The 20743-nt window shown below is 43.0% G+C and overlaps 1 protein-coding gene across 14 annotated transcripts in view; it reads left to right on the top strand.

The window, feature by feature from the left end:
• Window positions 1-6088, top strand: part of LOC132149089 (RNA binding protein fox-1 homolog 1-like) — a 263380-nt gene extending 257292 nt beyond the window's left edge. For 8 of the 14 annotated variants that reach the window (XM_059558021.1, XM_059558025.1, XM_059558026.1 and 5 more), the window contains 2 exons: window positions 4069-4144; window positions 5031-6087. In XM_059558021.1, coding sequence (XP_059414004.1) covers window positions 4069-4144; window positions 5031-5153 — 199 coding nt within the window. In that variant the 3' untranslated portion in view covers window positions 5154-6087. Of the gene's footprint in view, window positions 1-1492; window positions 1546-4068; window positions 4145-5030 lie in introns of all 14 variants that reach the window. The other 6 variants (XM_059558032.1, XM_059558031.1, XM_059558024.1 and 3 more) reach the window with 2 other exon arrangements.
• Window positions 6089-20743: the final 14655 nt, after the last annotated feature.

Genomic DNA, 20743 nt, shown 5'->3' with positions numbered 1-20743 from the left:
TTTTATGTTTATTTTATTATTTTAGTTTTATTATTATTATTATTATTTGCAAGGGATCTTTCTATGCTGTATGTTTCTGCTGGCTTAAATCTGTAAACAGTTAATGTTAAATGTAAATTAAATAAATGTTCATAGTTCACAAAGATTCAAGATGCACTCAGTAATTTTTTTTTTTTTTTTGGTTATTGTTGTTGCATATTGAACTTAATGACACCTAGTGGGGCAGATGCAGTGTCACTCAAACATTTTCTGTTACTATTCGAAGTAAGCCCTGATGACAACATTATTTTAAAATCTAATTATGTGACCTCAGTATGTTAGCCCCCATGAGGTGACCCGCTTTGTGGATTATATATCAGCATGAATTGACATTTTCAGTTTAAGAAAAAAAAAGATTGTGGGCTGAGGTTTGTTTATTTCTGTTGAAAATTTATTGAACAAGTCCGAATGTGAGTTTGTAAAAAAAAAAAAAAAAAAAAAAATTATTATTATTATTATTATTATTATTATTTGGCTACTGGCTTAAAAGTCATTTCAGAAGAAGAGCTTACATTCACATAAAAAATGATGAAAAACAAACAATAGCATTGTTTGATGAATATAAAGTTCAAAAGAACAGCATTTAATTGAAAAAGAAACATTTTGTAACATTATGAAAAGAAAATGTTTTAACTTTGATCAATTTGGTTTTGCCTAATAAGAGTGAATTAAAAAATAATACAATTAAAATCTTACTGAAACTGTTTTTTTTTTCAAAATGTGCTATCAATTTCTTTACCTGTGTACATTTTTTTAATGAGGATAAAAAAAAAAAAATTAACTGAGTGCACCTTGTTATTTTGACATTTTATAATATATTTTTTAAATAAAATCTCTCCATATAGCAGTAGGAGTTTTGCTTTTCTCTCTCTTCTCATCTCTCTCCCAAGAAAAGGTTATGTTATATGACATAAGCACTTTGATGTATAATATTATCTGTTTGATTTCCAATATGATCTGTGTATAATGGTTGCAGTCTCAGGTGTTTGTAATGGGCTTGAAGGTTGGTTTTTATGTGACCGTTCAAGGCCATCCCAGTGCTATTCAGTAATGCTGTGAATGCAGTTCCTTGACTTTTACAGAACAATAGTGATGGAGGGAGGGGGTTTACAGAGGAGAGGACGTTTAGAGTGGCTAAATCAAAGCGTCTCGCACATAGCTGCAGTTTCTATTGAATCCGCCCCAGTCCGAGGTTATGATTTAGTCTCATCTCTGATATACTGTAAATGTCTTTTTTTACTCCTCTTCTTTATTCCCGCATTTGCATCTCCAATCCCCCTAGCATGCTCTTCCCTGTTCCTCCATGTCGATATGAGCACTTAGAGCTCTGGTTCTTTTTGCTTGTGAGCTAAAACCCATTTATACCACCATACCCCCCCCCCCACCCCACCCCCGCCTCTCGTCCATCCAGCCAGTCAGCAGCCGGTATTGTAAATTTTATCTTCTCTTGCAGAAATCATTTCGTCTTCGTTGCAGCAGATGAAATTTCTTGTAACACCTCCTCAGGTAAAATAAATAAATATAAATGAATACCAAATCACCCTCACTTTCTCGATGCACCCACGAGGGAGCGAGCATATGCCCCCTTTTTTATGCACCCTGACAGTGAGTGCTTCTATTGCCCGGCTGTCTCCTTATTTCTGCCCCCTTTTAATTAATAGATGTTACGTTATTTTCTTACTACGTTTCTCTTGAATGCTCTTTTTTGGACGAGTGGAGTAGTTTTGGAGTACTGCATGAGGATAGCTGGAAGGCATCGCATTTGTGGTTCTCATCTTCTGTTTCTCTCTCCCATGGCACTGCTTGGAAGAGGCATGTGTTCCTTGAAGAGTGAAATGAACACGTTTGTCACGAGCTTGGAATCTGTGATTTTCCTTTTTTCTTTTTTTTTTTTTTTTTTTATCTCAATCTTCCTTGTGTTCCATGGTTCCTTTGAGTTCTCCACCATCGCCTCCCTCTCCATTAGATCTGTGTATGTGTGTGTGCGCAAGAGGGCCTTTTTTTTTGGTTGGTTTGTTTGTGTTATTGTTTTACAGGTGTGTTGTGCTGTTGTTGTTGTCATATCAAGGTTGCTCTTGTAGTATATGGTGTCTTGCACAATGGATGTAGATGGCTAGATCTTGGGAATGACACAAGTGTGATTGTTACTAGCTTGAGTCACGGTATACAAAAAGGAAAATGGGCCTGTCCATCCGCACATTGATTTTATGACAGCCATTTTTTTTTCTTCCCTTCCTTTTTTCCCCCTCGATCATGGAAAATGAATATGCTAACAAGGCTGTGTTTTAGCAGAAGGCACTTTCTTGAAGACATCCGCTGTTTTCTGTAAAACACAATTGGAATTTGGAGTCTGAAAAACATGGAAATTATGGTCTTATTGTCCCTGTTCAATAATTGCTGATAACCCCGAAGGCCACATGCATCCTGTTCACAAATCCACATAATCAGTAAGTAATATATCTGCATATAGACCAACTCACGTTAGAGCCCCTAAAGCACAGCCCGGCATTGTTTAAAGAAATCATAGAAATGAGCTGTCCGTTCGGTCTCCTGGTGGGAAAAGTCAATACATTTAGAGAAATGGCGCTGCTGGAGCACACATTTTCCAAAATAATGAGCATCTAGTCAATAATGCAGATATATCCCAGCCATCTGAGATTTATTAACCTGTATCTCAGGGCCCAGATCTAATTTAGCCGTATGTTGGTGTTCATTAACAAACATGGAACATGGAGTCTCGATGGGTGGCAGGAGGAGCCTAGTATAAGATCATAGAAAGGAATAAACCAATAGTCACAAGTATACGAATTGAAGCTTAAATTTGTAGTGCGTTTCCGGCAGGCACTGCTAGAAAAACAGACAAAAAAACATTTTCACTGTCCTTCAAATGGCAATTAAAAACCCCAATTCTTGCATTTCGGGTGACTCATCCAATCAGCATTTCTTCTCTTACTTAATGCTTTAGGAATAATTCACCATGTACTATATCCTCAGGGTCACCTTTTCAATCTTAACTCCAGAAGAGCGGAGGCAGCCCTGGTTTGATTACTGAACTGCATACTCGTTAAAACTAACCCCAGTAAACACAGATAACACAGGTCAAACAAAATACTTGGCCGCGCATTGAAATATGAAGACTGAGCGAAAGAAGAAGAGCGACTGTGTAGTGAATAACAATGTCTATACTAATTTGCAGTGGATTAACTTCTTAATCGCCAGGAGTGGAAGAATATGTAAATTGGCTCATTTCTCTGCTCTCTGATCGGCTCTTTATTTGGTTCAGAAACACCATGCATGCATAACAAGGCTTTGAGGAGCAGATATTCCAGGTTGTTTTCAAACGAAGCCTACTTGAACTTTGAGGTAGAACAGGGTGAGATCTGAGGATAAAAGACATTTTTTTTTTAAAAAAGTATAAATTAAGCTTACATTTACACTAAACACCCTGCAACATTTTCATCAATTCAGCCCTGAACAAGAATAATGAACAGATGTTTTTAGTTTTTGGTGCAAGTACTGTAAAACATTGATCTCTGGTCTGTTTGATTTTTTTTTTTTCCTATGTTTTTTTTTTTTTTTTTGCCTGTTTGATCAATATGCCTAAATTTAACTACTAAAAAATTGAAGGGTTGTTTGTGCAAGTGTATTGAAGTAGAAAAAACAAGCAAATTCCTCTTGGTACCAATTTTCAAAGTTTGTATGTACAAACTGATATTGCCGTAAGTGCTGGCATCACATAATCACACAATTAGAATGAACAGAGCAGTGAGGTCTTGCTCAAGTGGCCCTTCAACTTTCAAACAGTGATGTCTTCCTCTTTGACCTGTGTAGCATGACTGCAAGAGCCATGTGATCTTTCCTCTTTGACTTCATTTGATTGTCATTTTCCAAACACTCAGAAATCATCACCATACGTAGTTGCTTCAGTCCGTGGTGTCGTATATGACTGTAAGACTTTTGTGTTTGCATAGAAAAGAAGAGATTTTCAACTTGGCAGCGCGATCTGACCATCTCTCCATGTATCCACAGTTACGGACGAGTTTATGCTGCCGACCCCTACAACCACGCACTTGCTCCAGCAGCCGCATACAGCGTTGGTGCCATGGTGAGCATGAATCTCCATCTCAACCTGTCTCGATTCCACTTTCTTTCTTCCTCTTTCCTCATTACCCCTTTATTTATCCCTTCCCTGCTCTTTTCAGTGCACGCTTGTCATGTAAGCTCATTCTTTTCCCTTTTCTTCCCACCAATTCCTCCTGCATGGATTTTAGCACTGCTGACATCTCCTCACTTAAACTTAATTGAATTTGTCTCTTGTGCTAACGGCAGCTGAAATGCCACATTAATCCTCCCAGTAAACGTGATAAATGTCTTAATTTCTTGGCAGTGTAGTGCATGTTAGTTATTATATTTCTAATTTTGTGAATATCACCTAGCCGAGCGCTCCCCTTAATGGAATAATTAGTCATTTTGATAATTAAATCCATCACCTAAGTGGTGCTGTAGCAACAGCTAAAAGAGAGAGGGAGCAGAGGAGTGATGAAAGAGTGCGAGGAGTCTCCAGGCACCTACTGCGATGTGCGACTGCTTCTGATCCCAAAATGTCCACGTTGCATACAAAACGTACACTGCAAAGATCAATTTCTTAATCTGTATTTTTGTCTGATTTTCCAGTAAAAATACTACTTAAAACAAATGTGTATGTTAATAAGACATTTATTTATTTTTTTATTATCATTATTATATACACTGCATCCGTTGCTCATTTTTTGATTTGCTCTGTTAAGTCATGTATTTCTTTCACCCCTTTTACATTTTTAAGTAGCTAAATGCATCTCTTCTGGCATGAGGTGTGTTGGTGTGCTTGCTGCATGATGGAACGTGATTGGTTTCGTCCGGGGGGTATGTACGGCAAATAGCCTGAATGCTAGCGGAGGTCTCCTCTGAACTGTGTGATTTAAACGTGTCCAAACCCGTGGCTTCTCTTCCAGAATGCTTTTGCTCCCTTGACTGATGCCAAGACCAGAAGCCACGCCGACGATGTGGGTCTCGTTCTTTCTTCTTTGCAGGCTAGTATATACCGAGGTGGATACAGTCGTTTTGCGCCATACTAAAAAAAAAAAAAAAAAAAAACTTTCAAAACCTATTGAGAATCTTCCTGTGGGGGTAACGGAGGAGTAATTCAGAGGCCTGGGTATTGCAATACATGCAGTAGTGCATCATTTTAGCATCTCTTAAGAGAGAGAAGACAAAAACGGATATTTTTCATCTTATACCTCAGATATTTTGTGCTGTGTATTTTAATATTGTGGGTTTTTAATTTCTAAAGATTACATAGATTGTTGGCTGTAGAGGTTTCTGTGGTGATCTAGAGAGCTGCTAGATTTTAAAAAGATGAAAAAAATAAAATAAATAAGATACAAATTGTTAGGGCTTTATCATGTAAATGAGTTATGTATGATAAATATTCAAGTCACTTCGGGGTTATTATATTCTGTAAGGGTATAAGTGACTAGAGTCGTCCAGTGGTTTCTGCTTCCATTTGACATCGCCTTTTGTCTTTCTTTTGGTTTCTTTTGTTTCTGGGTTCTGTGCCGTGGAGGAGGCGTGTGCAGGGGGTTGTGGGTAGGAGTAGATGCGGGCGTGGTGGGCGAAGGACCGGGGGCTGGCAGTAAAGTCTGTGTAGTTCCCCCGAGTGCAGCGAAGACACAGAGCCGGTCAAAGAGACCACTGAGGTATCGATTATTTAAGCTGTCTCATATCAGTCATTACTCAAAGCCAAAGGTTATGTTCCTGGGGTGTTCAGTGTGTATATTTAGACTATACAAAGCAGCTCGTAGAAACTCCCCAAAAATTGACCATGACAGTATTTTACTGTTTAACTATTATCTAGTCCTTAAGTCAGACCCGCGCTAGTTTAGGCCTACCACGAGATGTTCTTTTTATATTACAGTACTTCCAGTACGTCGATTGATATAAATGCTGACTTTTATAATACGGGAGAGATGAAACACGGAGAAAAAAAAAAAAAAAAAAAGAACGGCGACAATAGCGCCGTTTATATTTTTTGTTTTTCTTCTTTCTGTTTGTTTTTGTTTTTGTTTTTTTGCTTTTTTTCTCAGAAGTTAAGAAACTCTGATTATTTGTACAAGACGAGAGTGGGAAAAAATGAACTAACAGTGTATTAAATTTGATCTGTGCAGTGAAAATGTTCTCTTATACGAAAAACACAACTGTATAATGTTTTAGATTTAGTGTGGTAGACCAGCTGTTAGAGAAAGGTGTCTCATTTTTTATGGAATCATACACAGATTTATATCAACACTTTACAAGTAATGCAATCATTATGTAGATATAATCATAGTATTTTTGCCAACTGTACAATTTTGCACACACAACCTGCAATTTTTTCCATCACTACTACTACTTCTCAATTGTGGGACGTTCTGTTGTCTTTTGGCTCTTTTGGTTCTTTTGGTTTTGATATCATTTTCAATGTGACATCCTTTGTACTATTATTTTCTAGAACACAGCCTTTACACTTTGAAACTGTTTGATTATCGAGAAACTGAGAAATATATGACTTGTGTAAAAGATATCTATATGTAAATAGGAATAATGATAACTATGTCATTTACAAGTGCTACACAAACAAGCTGTCGAGGTGTTCTTGAAGAGTCGCAGCTTGGCTGTGCATATGCGAAGACTTCCCTTCATGTTGTTTACAAGTATACCTAATTAGAGGTGTTTGTCACATATCTTTTATGTTTCTTTTGTATTTATAAAAGTTTCAATTGCATAAAATACAAACAAAAGAGCAGCTCCAATTTATCCGGCTGCAAATATCCTCTTGTGTACTGTGTGCCTCACATCACACAACTTGGCAAAAATATCTTACCCACTGCTGTGATTCTGCTCTTTCTGCTTTAAGTACGTGTTGTGGACCGGCTTTCTCCTTGTCACTGAATGTGCATGCACTATGATCTGCATAACAATAACCATCAATAAAGTTTCTCAAGATAACGGGAATTTGTCTCAGAATTTCTTTGCACGATGCTAGCTAGCGGGTTCTAATATTCAGATGATGGAGTGCGTTTGTCCTCTGATCTGATTTCATTGACTAAAATTGCATTGAAAGCTCAAGGCGAAGAGGAGATGATCATCTACGAGGAGGTTAAGTGGAATTAATGCTGCCAGGTCTGAGGTGGTCATCTGTATGCCTTTAAGAAGACTCTGTATCCAGGATGAAGGAGCGAGATCGCATACTTGCAGTCTGATTAGGTTATCCCACCCACTTTCAGGGTTATGAAACATTCCCGGTCACAAAAGGAAGCCACAATATAGGCTTATTTTAGGGTGCAGTTAAAGTTTGAATGGGGAAAAAAAGTGGAGCACAATCACCAATAGCAATAGATCATTAGCATAACAGTGCTGCAAATGACAATATTCTGAATGTGCTATGAAGAACATTATTTTGGAGAATGATGGGACCCTGAACCTGTCTGCCCCGCATAACTCTAAGTAGCACATTTTCATTAACTTTCTCTCATTTCGCTAAGGTATGAGGGAATTTCATAAATGATGTATCCTACAGATAGTTATAATTGAAGAAAAGAAGAATTATCCCGCATTCTCGATTTGATCAGTGTAATTGGAAAAACTTAGCCAGGGGTTCCTTGGAAAGATAAGCAATATAAATGTTTAAATGTGATGAAGGAGTCACATTATGCTAGGTAATTACAGCACCTCTTCACAGAAATGGGTGATCAATAATTAATGTATCTTGGGTCACAAGTTGGGGACATAATTTAAAATTGGTTATTAATTCTATTATGAAAAATGTACATTCTCTTCAGATGATGTTGCTGAGTCCACAAGGAGAGGTAAAGGAGGTCTGATGGTTTTAATACAGTCTCTCTCTCACTCGTGGTTCGGTCCCTTTTCCCACCGGCTCAGTAATGTGATGATTTATGTTTCTGAATTAAATCACGTATTAAATTAAGTAATTTGGGTCTCTTTGCTCAGTTTGATTGGCTGAATGAGACTGGATTGATTGTCGTGCATTTTGCAGGGAGTGGACGCTGGCTTTTTACGGCAATCGGTCGTTGCTTTCTCATAACACTGCAGACTTGCAAATCACAGCTGTCACTAGGATTCAAGCGCATTGGATTCTATGTGGGATTGTTCAGAAATTCAGATCAAGGGAGAAAAAAATCACTAAATATGAATTCCCCAATAATAAAAGCTGTTTTAAAGCTGATCATCATCTAAGGCTTGTTCACACCAAGAAAGATGACAACAATACTAGCGTCCTCACCAAGGCATGAACACATTTGTTTATTATAAGTATATGCTACAATTATGTCTTCTGATACTTTAAATGCTCAAGAATGGATTCTGATTGGCTGTCAATGTAAGATTACAGCAGATGGAAAAATAAAAATCTTTTTGAAAGTGATTTTTTTTTAATTCAGAATATTTTTTAAAGTTAATGTCCTTGGTGTGAATGGGCCCTTAACCCGGTCATCCACTCTATCTGCTCTATAACCAGTCAGCAGACCAGGTTGGAAGACCGGAAAACGTACTCGGTTACTAAACGTAACCTCGGTTCTCTCTAGAAGAGCGAACGAGTACTGCGTCTTAGCTAAGACGCTACGGGAAAAGTCTCTTTTCACGAAATACTGAAGCAAAAAATTATCCTTAATTTTGTATTTTTGTAAAGCGCATTTGCAGCAGTACACAGCCATAGGCGAGACGGCTCGCTCGCTCATTGGCTTGTTCTGCGGCAACTGCACAGCCTATCGAGCGCAGGCTGATGCAACATCAGACCAATAAGGGCGCCCTTGTTGCCACTTCCCGCCGAAACGGGTGTGGCCCAACCTATAAAAGGAGCTCGAAAAGGCTGACTCACCTGATTTATTTCATCGCCGAAGCGAACCAGAGTGAATCGTACGCACGGCAGAGAACGCAGTACTCGTTCGCTCTTCTAGAGAGAACCGAGGTTACGTTTAGTAACCGAGTACGTTCTCTTACGAGAGCTCTCTCGTACTGCGTCTTAGCTAAGACGCTACAGGAACCCGATGTAAAACGCCGTGCGCGCAGGGATCACACACCAATAAACCTGAAGCAACGCCCAGGATTTACAGTGCACAGTCACCTGAGGGACTCACAGAGAGTCCGGGACAGAAAAGGGGGAAAGCCCTCCGTCCCATATCTAGCAGCATCCGTAGATGCGGCAATATGACATCACACAGCCGAGGCAAGGCCTGACCAATGTGGCAATGCGGGTCTTACGCAATACTGCCCATATAACAGTCGGCAGCGCATAGCGCTCATGAATTCAGAATTCCCCTCAGGGCCCTGATTCTTCTATACCGACAGCAGCCTTGCTTGCAAGGCGGGAACCTCCAGGTTATAGAACCTGATAAAGGTAGACGGCGAGGCCCAACCCGCCGCCATACATATATCCTGCAAGGAGATCCCAGTAGACCACGCCCACGACGAGGCTACGCCTCTTGTGGAGTGTGCTCTGACGCCCAACGGGCACTGAAGGCCCCTGGAAGCGTAAGCTAACGCTATGGCGTCAACTATCCATCTGGATAGAGTCTGTCTCGAAACAGCCATTCCTTTGGAACGTCCACCGAACGAGACAAATAGCTGCTCCGTCTGCCGAAAGGCAGCAGAGCGAGACACATAAGCTCTTAAAACCCTGACAGGGCAAAGAAGACTCGAGTCTCCATCCCCCCCTGACACCGGCAGGGCAGACAGGGCAATAACCTGAGCCCGAAACGGTGTGTTGAGGGATTTCGGCACATAACCGTGCCTAGGTTTGAGTATGACCCTTGAGTCATTGGGCCCAAACTCCAAGCACGACTGGCTCACCGAGAGCGCGTGCAAATCACCCACACGCTTCACAGAAGCGAGAGCCAACAAGAATACTGTCTTGAACGACAGATGCTGAAGGCTAACCGATTGGATAGGCTCAAAAGGGGGACCCTTCAAGGCCTCCAAAACCGCCGCGAGGTCCCACATAGGGACTGACGGAGGTCTGGGAGGATTCAGCCTCCTAGCTCCTCTGAGGAACCGGATGACTAAATCGTTCCTTCCTATTGACTGACCGGACGCCGTTTCATTTTTGCATCAAAACTGGGAACCATGGTTGGTTCTTCCAAAGAGGTGCCACAAGCAGTATTGAACATCTCGTTTCTCTCACCCGTTCTATCACCTGCGTAAGGAGGGAGACGGGAGGGAACGCATAAAACGGGCAGCACGGCCATTTCCGTGACAGCGCGCTTTCGTTCTTGGAAAAGAACGCGGGGCAGTGAGCATTTTCGTGGGACGCAAAGAGGTCCACCTCCGCCATGCCAAATCTCTCCCACAACAGCCGAACTGTTTGCGGGTGTAGAGACCATTCGCCCGTAGGGACATTGCCTCTGGACAGCCTGTCTGGACCCAGATTCTGCAGTCCAGGCACATGCACTGCTCTCAGCGAGTGCACGTTGCGTTGAGCCCAAATCAGGAGGCGTTCCGTCAGCCTGTACAGGTTTCGGGACCCGAGACCGCCCTGGCGATTTATGTAGGACACCACGGACATGTTGTCCGAACGGACTACGACGTTGTGATCCTTGATATGGGGACAAAAGCGCGTCAGCGCGTTCTCCACTGCCAGCATTTCCAGGCAGTTGATATGATGGAGCTTTTCCCGTTCTGACCATAGGCCAAAGGACGGTCTGCCTTCGAGCAGCGCTCCCCATCCCGAAGTGGAGGCGTCTGTCGACACCATTTTCACACTCGGGGAAGTCCCCAGGCTTACACCTGATCGGTACCAGCCGTTCGCTGTCCAAGGTGCTAGAGCCGCAACACAGCTCTGATCGACCTTGAAATGCAGCCGGCCAGACGCCCACGCTCTGCGCGGCACCCGAGCCTTCAGCCAGAACTGCAGGGGGCGCATGCGGAGCAGGCCCAGCCGCAGAACCGGAGATGCTGAGGCCATGAGACCCAGCATCTTTTGACAGTGTTTGAGCGACACAGTCGCACCGCAGCGGAAAGAACTCGCTGTGCGCTGAATGCCCATCGTGCGCTGTGGTGACAGTCGCGCCGTCATGGAACACGAGTTCAGAACTATACCCAGAAACAGGATCGTCTGACTGGGGTTCAGCGAACTCTTCGCCCAATTGACACTGAGGCCGAGCTTCTCGAGGTGATCGAGTAAAACGGCCCTGTGGTCCACGAGCTCCGCTCGTGATTGGGCCAGAACTAGCCAGTCGTCCAAATAATTCAGCACTCGTATGCCTCTGAGTCTGAGAGGAGCGAGCGCTGCATCCATGCACCTCGTAAACGTACGAGGAGCTACGGACAAGCCGAATGGCAGGACTGCAAACTGGTATGCCTGTCCCTCGAAGGCGAATCTCAAAAACCGCCTGTGGTTTGACACTATCTGTATTTGAAAATACGCGTCCTTCAGATCTATTGACATGAACCAGTCCCCTCCGCGAATCTGCGCAATGAGCTTCCTGGTCGTGAGCATTTTGAAACTGCGTTTCATCAATGCCTTGTTCAGCTGTCTTAGATCCAGTATGGGCCTGAGACCCCCGTCTCTCTTGGGCACCAGAAAGTATCTGCTGTACAGCCCCCCCTCGCTTTGAGCTTGAGACACAGGCTCTACAGCCCCTTTGCTCAACAGTTTTGATATTTCGGCCCGAAGTATGTGTGCTACTTCTGTTTTGACCGTAGTTTCGACGCGCGCTGAGAAGCGCGGTGGGCGTCGAGAAAACTGTAGCGAGTAGCCTCTCTTTATAATGCCTAGCACCCAATCCGAAACCCCTGGAAGCGCTGACCATGCATCTGCATGAATGGCTAAGGGATGGATGTGACACGCGCTCTGTTGACTGGGCAACGGCGGCGCTCGAGTGTGCTGCGCATCTGAGGCGGGGAGCGCGCTGATCACAGCGGGCAGATCGCTCATCCTCGACCCCGTTCCGGCGCTTAACTGACTGGAGGGAGGCTGAGCGGGTCCCGTGGGACTCAATATATCTGCGAGTAACCGTGGGCTGCATGTGTGCACTTTTACCACTTCCAACTTGCCGTCTGCCTGTGCAGAATGTACGTGCACGGGCCTCGTTTTTACAGAAGCCCCGCGACCGATCTGTGTCGATCTTATGTGCGCCAGCCCTGTGGCACGTTTACTATGTAGTGTGCGCGACCGACTTGAGTCGACATTATGAGCGCAGGCCCTGTGTGTAGGGCTGTGCTTACATGTGGAGATGGGCACTGAGGAGTGGGCATCGTCACAACATTTATAGCACCATCGGCCGTGGCCGGAACACCAGAAAAAACACTGTTTTTGTGAAACATCTGGGTAGCCGTGATAACGGCTTTTGTGTGCAGGCAAGCGGGCACTCGTGCAGGCTTGCGCATTGCAGAAGACACTGAGGCAGTCGCAACTCTTGGAACTGCAACAGCGGCGCGCTTGGGTGAGAGCTCGGCCGCATCGGAACTCGAACACCGGTGCTTTCCCAGCAGTGCTAGGATGCTTTCGGGGCTTCTGGCTTCACCGCAATCCTCTGCCGCGGCTCCCGCGGCGCGGGGCGACAGATCGAAGAGCGAGAACGGGGTCCCGAGCTGCGTTGCTGACGCTGTCGTGATGCCGCAGCAGGAGGCGGTGGGCGTGACTGAGAGCTCTGTGGGGCCGGTCTAGAGCGGCTAGCTGCAGAACTGGAGCGCTTCGGCAAGAAGTGCTTGAACGCCTGTGAAGCTTTCTGGTCCTCGGCGAATCTCTCCACAAACTCGTTGACGGAAGATCCAAAGAGGCCGGCAGGAGTTAGCGGAGCGTCAAGAAACGCAGCGCGCTCAGACTCCTTGATGTCAGAAGGCGTCAGCCACAAATGCCTCTCAGCCACCGTAGCGGAAGCCATAACCCGTCCCATGGCCTGTGCAGCGGACTTAGTAGCGCGGAGGGAGAGATCCGAAGCACTCCTCAGATCCGCGAGACAGATCGCTTCAGGTCCCATCTCATCCAGCTTGCGGAGAAGATCGCCCTGGAAAATCTGTAGCGTCGCCATGGTGTGTAACGCAGACGCAGCCTGCCCAGCAGCAGAGAATATCCGTGCGAGCAGCGATGACGTCATGCGGCAGGCTTTGGATGGCAACGCCGCCTTAGTCCGCCGTCCAGCAGAGGGCGGGCAAAGGTGCGCTGCTATAGCCTGTTCCACCGGCGGAAGTGACAGGTAGCCTCTGTTCTTAGCACCGTCCAGTGTGGAGAATGCTGACGAAACAGATGAGCGGATTCTCGCCGAGAATGGAGCGTCCCAAGCCTTCGCCACTTCTTCGTGAAGCTCAGGAAGAAAAGGGGCGTGTTTTGAGCTTGAGGAAGAGCGCTCATCCGGAAGATAGCTACCATCCAGCCGGGAACGTGAAGGGGGCGCTGGTGCAGACCACTCGAGGCCGAGGCTCGCCGCGGCCAACGAGAGTACACGCATCAGCTCCTTATCGATATCCCCCCGTCTGCTGGGCCTCTGAGCAGCGGGCGCGAGATCCACGGAGCTCGCCCAACCCTCACTGCCCGAAGCAAGCAGAGAGCACGTGTCTTCTTCCTCCGACGCGGGCCTGAGATCCACTTCCTCCGATGACGCGTCGGCAAGCAGCGGACGCTGAGCATCGGGAAGCGATGCAGGGGAGAACGGCAAAGCGGAGGGAACCGGCGAGCTCGGCCGAGCTGGAGGCGGTTCTGGTAGGCGCTGCGAGCGGCGCTTCTTACGGCGCTGCGGCGCAGCGGATGATGCAGGCTTCGAGAAGGATGCCAGGCGAGTCCTCAGAGTCACCATAGGCATCAACTCGCAATGAGGACATCCGCCATCAGCGAGCGCGAGCGCTGCATGGTCTTCACCCAGACAGGAGACGCAGATGACATGACGATCTCCTTCGCTGAGCGGGGTTCTGCACGAGCCGCACGAAGGCATCTTTTCCCGTAGCGTCTTAGCTAAGACGCAGTACGAGAGAGCTCTCGTAAGAGAACCATCTTAGACTTTTTTTTAACTCTTTCAGAAGGGTTGCTTTACATCAGTGATTCTCAAAATCCCCAGCTGTCCACAACAATATTCAAAGTAAAAAAAGAATAATAACTTTACAGAAATCAGAAGTTTTGAAAATAAAAGTAACTAAAATGATTAAACTGTAGAATTCCAGATGTCTGAGGATGAATGTGAATTGGTCTTTAGTCATCTTGAGGCACCCCAGTGGACCCCAGCCCTGTTTTCGTTTCTCAAAATTATACAGTCACAGACTTGTAAATGTAGCAATTCATTAGAGAGACAGCAGGACTGGGCACCCGGAGGAAAAGGCCATACGTCATGACGCTCGTAATTACAAAAACTGTCATCCCATTGCAGTTTACACTGCGTCTCCAAAGCCATTCGTCACGAATGGGACCTGCATGAGTTACTGTCATATCGAAGATTTGTGTTTTGCACCTAGCAACCTCTTGCCTGTGTGAGCTTTATCAGGCCCTCGCACTTAAATTGTCACCAGTCGGCTGGATTTCATGCAAACTTTCCTGACGCTCATGACACGGGCTGATACAGGAGGTGCACATTATGAATGAATGACTGAGTGAGCTAGAGGGAAGCAGGAGGCAGCAGGGCAGAAGCTAATCGCCTCTCCATCATATCTGTTCTGCTCTACTTTCTCCCGTAGAGTCTCTGATAATAGACATTTCATCAGAGATTAGGCACCAGGCATCTAAACACTGCTCCAGGGGAGCCCTCGCGTCGCTGCCAGCGCTACGACTGCACGCCGCTGAGGGAAGCTCTTCGCCCTCCTCCTTCTCCTCTTCCTCCCGCAGCCCTGTCTTTTTCCGCAGTCTCCAAATGACTCATCAGACCCATGATGCAAATGAGACCTATGTTGAGATGCCTGGGTGTTGTTTTCATTTGACTGGAGCCCCGTGGAATTCCACAACGCAGTGATGCAACCCTCCGTTTTCAATTTCAAAAGGCCACAGATTTGATCGTGTCTGCTAAATCCAGTTTTACTGGGGCTCTCGGAATGCTGTGTGGTTCGCATGAGGTAATGTGTCGAGTTCGTCGGCATTCTTGAAATGCCCAAGATGACATCACCACTGTGCAGAACGAGCTGATGTGAGAGTGATGTATGCAAACATTAATGTGCATCACTTTGAGTGAAGACATCAAACAGACAGCGCAACTGCCCAGGCACGCTGTATCTTTTAGCTCTTTTAGCATTTGAATGCACTCCTAAAAAGCATAATAATAAGTTTGGGGTCAGTAAGATTTATTTTAATGTTTTTGAAAGAAGTCTGTCATGCTCAGCAAGACTGCATTTCTTTGATCAAAAATACAGTAATAATAAAACTGCGAATTGTAACACTGAAATATTTCCTGTGATGTTGACAAAGCGCATATATATATATATATATGTGTGTGTGTGTGCATATATATAATTTAAGGGGTAATTTAAGTAAAAAAAAAAATTAATTTAATGAAATCTATATAACATCCCATTAATTTATACCTATTTTTTATACATTAAAATGGCTATAAATTAAATGTTATGTTTAATTTAAAAAATAAATGAGATATTACTTTGTTTAATGTGTTTTGTACGTAGCCCATGATTATGATAATTCACACCTCACATAGAGCAGAAGTATTTTTGTTTTCACAGAGCGCCTGGGCTATGATGACGAAATATCTATTCTCTTTGCATCAAATGATTTAACATATCCATATTGGGAAACAGAAAATGGCATTAGATCAAAAATATAACATCAGTTATTAAATTGGCACACGCCTGTGGTGGCAGAAACAAGTGGATCTTTATAAAGCTGAAGTGATAAAGGATTAGCTGAAACACCAAAGAGAGTCATGACTCCAAAAGAGCCTTTAGATGTTTTGAACATCTGCGCTATAAAGCTGCACTATGAAAAGGCATATGGATATAATTGCATTAGCAAAAAAAAGTGCTAGGGAGCCTTGTTTTTAGTCAAACTGTTTGTATACTCAGTTTGCAGTGTTAATAGTAGACCAAGTGTGCACACATGGGAACTGCTCTTACTGTAAACACAAGCATTACGAAGAAATACTCAGTATATATTACAGGGCCTGTGATTGTAAGAATGAACCTCCCTCTAAAGAAGCAGCTTTACAATCCTGTGGTGTGAGTATAGAGATGCATATTCTCATCTCCAATCCTATGAACCATCACATTCCACGGAGGTTATGGAACACAGTGTCTTAGGAGCTGAAAGAAGTGATATGGTTTCTAGTATGTGGAGTAGTGTCGACTGTTATTGATGATATTATTATAATAAAATTACATTAATGCTGTGAAATTAACCCTTAATGTCTAACTGCCACTCTTTGGTATTTGTCAAAAGAAAAAAGACTGAATGGAAAAGGTTGTAATTATGGACGTTATTCATCCAGACATGTACTTAACTTGGAAATTAAATCTATTAAATACAGATTCTGGAATGACTACTATTAAATATATACAGAATTTGGTTTTGTCACATTTCAAAACAAAACGGACATATTATTTTCTTTTGCTGTCAGTAATTTTATTTGTAGAGTGCAAGAACATCTGTTTACATTTTCCCCAGGGCCCTGGGATTGATTCAATCACTGGTGGGAGCATATTTTAACTATTGTTTTTAATTATGGATTATCGTGCAAAGTTGTGAGCCCGTTTAATAGTGTGCTACTCTCTACCCTCCAGACCCCCATGAAATCCCTTGCACTGTGCTGTTGCTCATTTGTTTTGGCACATTTAGTCACAAATCAAGGTCCCACATGTCTAATAAAATCTCATGCATGAGATTTGCATCTGATTTGTGCAGTTGAGAATGCGAGCAGGGATTCCATTGTGAAATGCATGGAATACATGAGCATGGAAAATCTGATTATCATGGTCTGATAATAAGCATACATTCGAGATAAGACTGTTTTTATTGAGTCATATTTTTCCTCTCCTATCCCCTTCCAGAACATTTTTCTTAAACATTTCTTTACGAAAGCAAGGCATTTCCATTTCGTTATTTAATTTCTCTCTCTCTCTCTCTCTCTCTCTCTCTCTCTCTCTCTCTCTCTCTCTCTCTCTCTTTCTCTCAAAAAGAAAAAAGCACAGCCATGTTCCGTGTGCATCAATATCATTCATATGATTTTACCGGGGCACGTTATGCACAGTCCAATGGCTCAATATTCCATAAATGCTCTCTCGTGAAATATCACCGATATGAGCTGAAATGCTGGTTGTTTTTATTTTCTAGTGTAGATGTGCGTGTGGATGGAAAGAGTTTATTACCACTATTGTAATTTATTTTGGTTTTACTAGCTCTTCTAACCGACCCTTCTCACGTGATCCACACTAAGCGGAGTTACAAACGTTCAACGCGTTTATTCTCAGTGTTCTACCTCCACCTGCTGGTCATAAAGAGAATGACTGTTTAAAAAACTGCCACCAAGCAGTGCAGTGCATGGATGCAGTTTTCTATATAAACATCGCTTGTCGAAGGGCTATGACCTCTCACCCTAGCCTGCTATTTTAGTGATGCTTCGTAATGACAATAGATGAGGAGAAGGAGGGTTGCTCCTCCCTCCTTCTGCTCCCCAGCCTCAATCACATCAGTTCCAGACTCCTTTGCCCAAATATTGTACATCACAAGCCCTATCTCAATACTGCTGACATCTAGGTCGACTGTGGTTTGACATGGCAAGCGATCTAGCCTCTTTTTTTCCTCCTCTCTGTCTCATTAACTCCCTCACGCGCACTCTTTCCCTCCATCTCTCCCATCTCACGCACACCCACTCTTTCCTCATTCTCCCTCCCTCGCTCTCTGTCTCTCTATCTGTCTCACACCCACTTCTTCTCTCTCTTTCTCTTCTCTTCCTACCTTGCTGTCGGCCTCCTCACACCCAGCACCTCCATATGCTGCTCTTTAATATTTGATCAGCTCCATCTTGTCTGCAGCCAGCGCCAGTGACTTCACGGGATAAATAGCGTCTGCCTGCATCGCATCGCCTCCCCGCGTGCATCTGCAGTGCGTAATTACGCACAGAATTTATGAGAGGCAGCAGCTTTGTTTATTTGCAAACTGCTCGCAGTAATTGATGCCAGTGTGGAGTGCGGCTTGCTCCTGGCCCTCGCGCCCAGACCCCGCTCATTTTTTTAAATATATTTTATGACTAAACATCTTGGCCGCTGGAGCTTGTGCGCTTACAGCGTGGTAAATATTCGTATCTCTCTTTAGGCTGGGGTTTGCTGGGAAGTGAGGGGCCTGCCGCAGTGAGAAGAGACAGATGAAGGTGATGTGGTGCATGCGGTGTTGGGCTGGTAACGTAGGCTACTATCTGGAACAGGTGTTGTGCCCATTTTCGACCTTCTGCCGAATTACTACCCCCCCTGTTCAAGTCGCTACATGATTGCCTAACCCTAACCCCTCCCCCACACCTACTCCTAAACCTACCAATACTAGGGGGGTAATAATTCGGCAGGGGGTCGAAATTGGGCACAACACCGGCACCAGGTGGACTTCAATGCAAAATGCAGTGTGGATGATTTCGCGCGTGCAAAAGACCAAACTGTCAGTAGAGTTAAAACTGTAGTTATCCTGGGTGGAATATTATCGTAAATATAGGCTACTACTGCAGTATTTTAAATAAATTATGGTGTTCTATCTATCTATCTATCTATCTATCTATCCAAGCAAGAATAATTGTGACACAATTATAGATTTCTATTAATTAGAACATTGTGACAGACAAACATAAATCCATACACAACAAAATACGTTATTAGTCAGTTTTTGTTTCATTCTGTAAAACTGCGATAAAAAAATAATAAAAATAAAACAATGTGCATTTACTTAAATTTAAATGGTAGGCTTTAAGTTACAAAGAATAAAGAATATAGGTTACCTTGAAATAAATTGTATACCCTATTTGTGTGTGTGTGTGTGTGTGTGTGTGTGTGTGTGTGTGTGTGTGTGTGTGTGTGTGTGTGTGTGTGTGTGTGTGTGTGTGTACTGGTGTGTGTTTACTGGTGTATATGGTTTATGAGGACACAAATGTGTATAATGACATGGTTACTACAACCTAAACATGATTTATGAGGACACTTATTGTGTCCCCATAAAACAAAATGCTTAAAAAACAGTATAAAGTACAGTATAAAAACCATTGTAAGTGTGTGCAAACCTGTACTTTTTAAAATACATGAAAGAAAAAGTGATCATATACATTTTATTATATTTTAAATGAAAGTTATTATATTTTAATGAAAACCTTGTAAAGATTTTAAAGGACAATTAATTCGTTTTGGGGAGATATATATGCATATAAAGATGTTAGAAAAATGTTACTGTAAAAAAAGAAAAATACAAAAAACAGTTAAAGAGCAGTTTTGGATGGTCAAGTGTTACATTAGGATACATGTGGATAGAAGAACTGTTGATACTGGAGTAGGTGTTAGAGCATAAACTAGAGATTCAAAACTTCAAAACTAAAGAAAGGCACTACTTCTGTCCACCAGCAGAGGGAGACAATGATCACATAATGTAACATCACATAAATGAGGCAAAGGCCCTCGGGAAAAAAAGTAAAAGAAAGAGGATGTGGAGTTTCTCATTAGTTCTAAGAATATAATCAAAAGCGTCTACAGATAATGCTGTAATCCAGGTTGAATGAATGACTGACAAAAGAAGAGATGAGTTCAAGGTCAACCTCAAAAAGCAAGGCCTTACAATATAAGTGGAGCAGAAGGTCTCTGAAATATAGCATTACATCTCGTGCTTGGCCTGACAATTCTGCTCATTGGATTGTCCTCAAAACAGCATCTGGGATATGATATTTGCTATTACATGTGCTCATTTAAAATTCTGTTTTTTAATCTTGTTATTGTTTCTATGATTTCCTGACATTTTGTTGAAAACTCCTTGGTTTAAATAAACAAATCCATCATCAAAAATGTGTCTTGTTTGAATCAGGAGAGAAGGACTGTTTACAAGCAAAAACAGTTCTGATCTAATATGTAGGGAGATTTTGATGTGAGAGGACAACAGGGAATGGACTTTTTCACTGTAGGAAGCGTTATCATGGATTGTTTTGACTAGAAGCAACGTTTTAAAGTTAAAAAGCATTAATGATGGATTTGTTTCTCACAAACATGCAGCTTTACACTTCACAAGATGTTAACTGATGCACATGAGTCATGTGAATTACTTGAGGAATATTGTGATGCTTTAATCAGCTGTTTGGACTCTCATTCTGACGGCACCTATTCACTGCAGAGGATCCAATGGTGAGCAACTGGAGGTATAATGCTAAATTACAACAAGTTTATTCTTGTTCGCCACTTCCTGATCTGGTAAAATTAAAGGTTTTAGTCCTAATAAAACTGTATAAATGCAAACATGTATTCAGCGAGATCTAGATGTAAGTAGAGATCCGAAGGTCAGATTGTCAAGTAGGCAAATTGGTAGCAACTGATTAGGAATATATTTGCGATCACTGTCTGTTTCTTCTTATCTGAGGTCTAAATTAGCACTCTACATGCACTTCAACATGTATGCTGGATATATAAATTGGCATTGAAAAAGTAAATCAGAGGGCAAGACCTCTCTCTCAACAAAAAATGTAATAAATAAACATTAAGAAACGAAGAGGGGGAAAAACAATATTTTATTATGTTT

Source organism: Carassius carassius, chromosome 9 (genome assembly GCF_963082965.1).
Source record: "Carassius carassius chromosome 9, fCarCar2.1, whole genome shotgun sequence".
Classification (NCBI taxonomy): Eukaryota; Metazoa; Chordata; class Actinopteri; order Cypriniformes; family Cyprinidae; genus Carassius; species Carassius carassius.
Note: the sequence above shows the minus strand (reverse complement) of the source record. Positions and strands in the feature narration are given on the sequence as shown.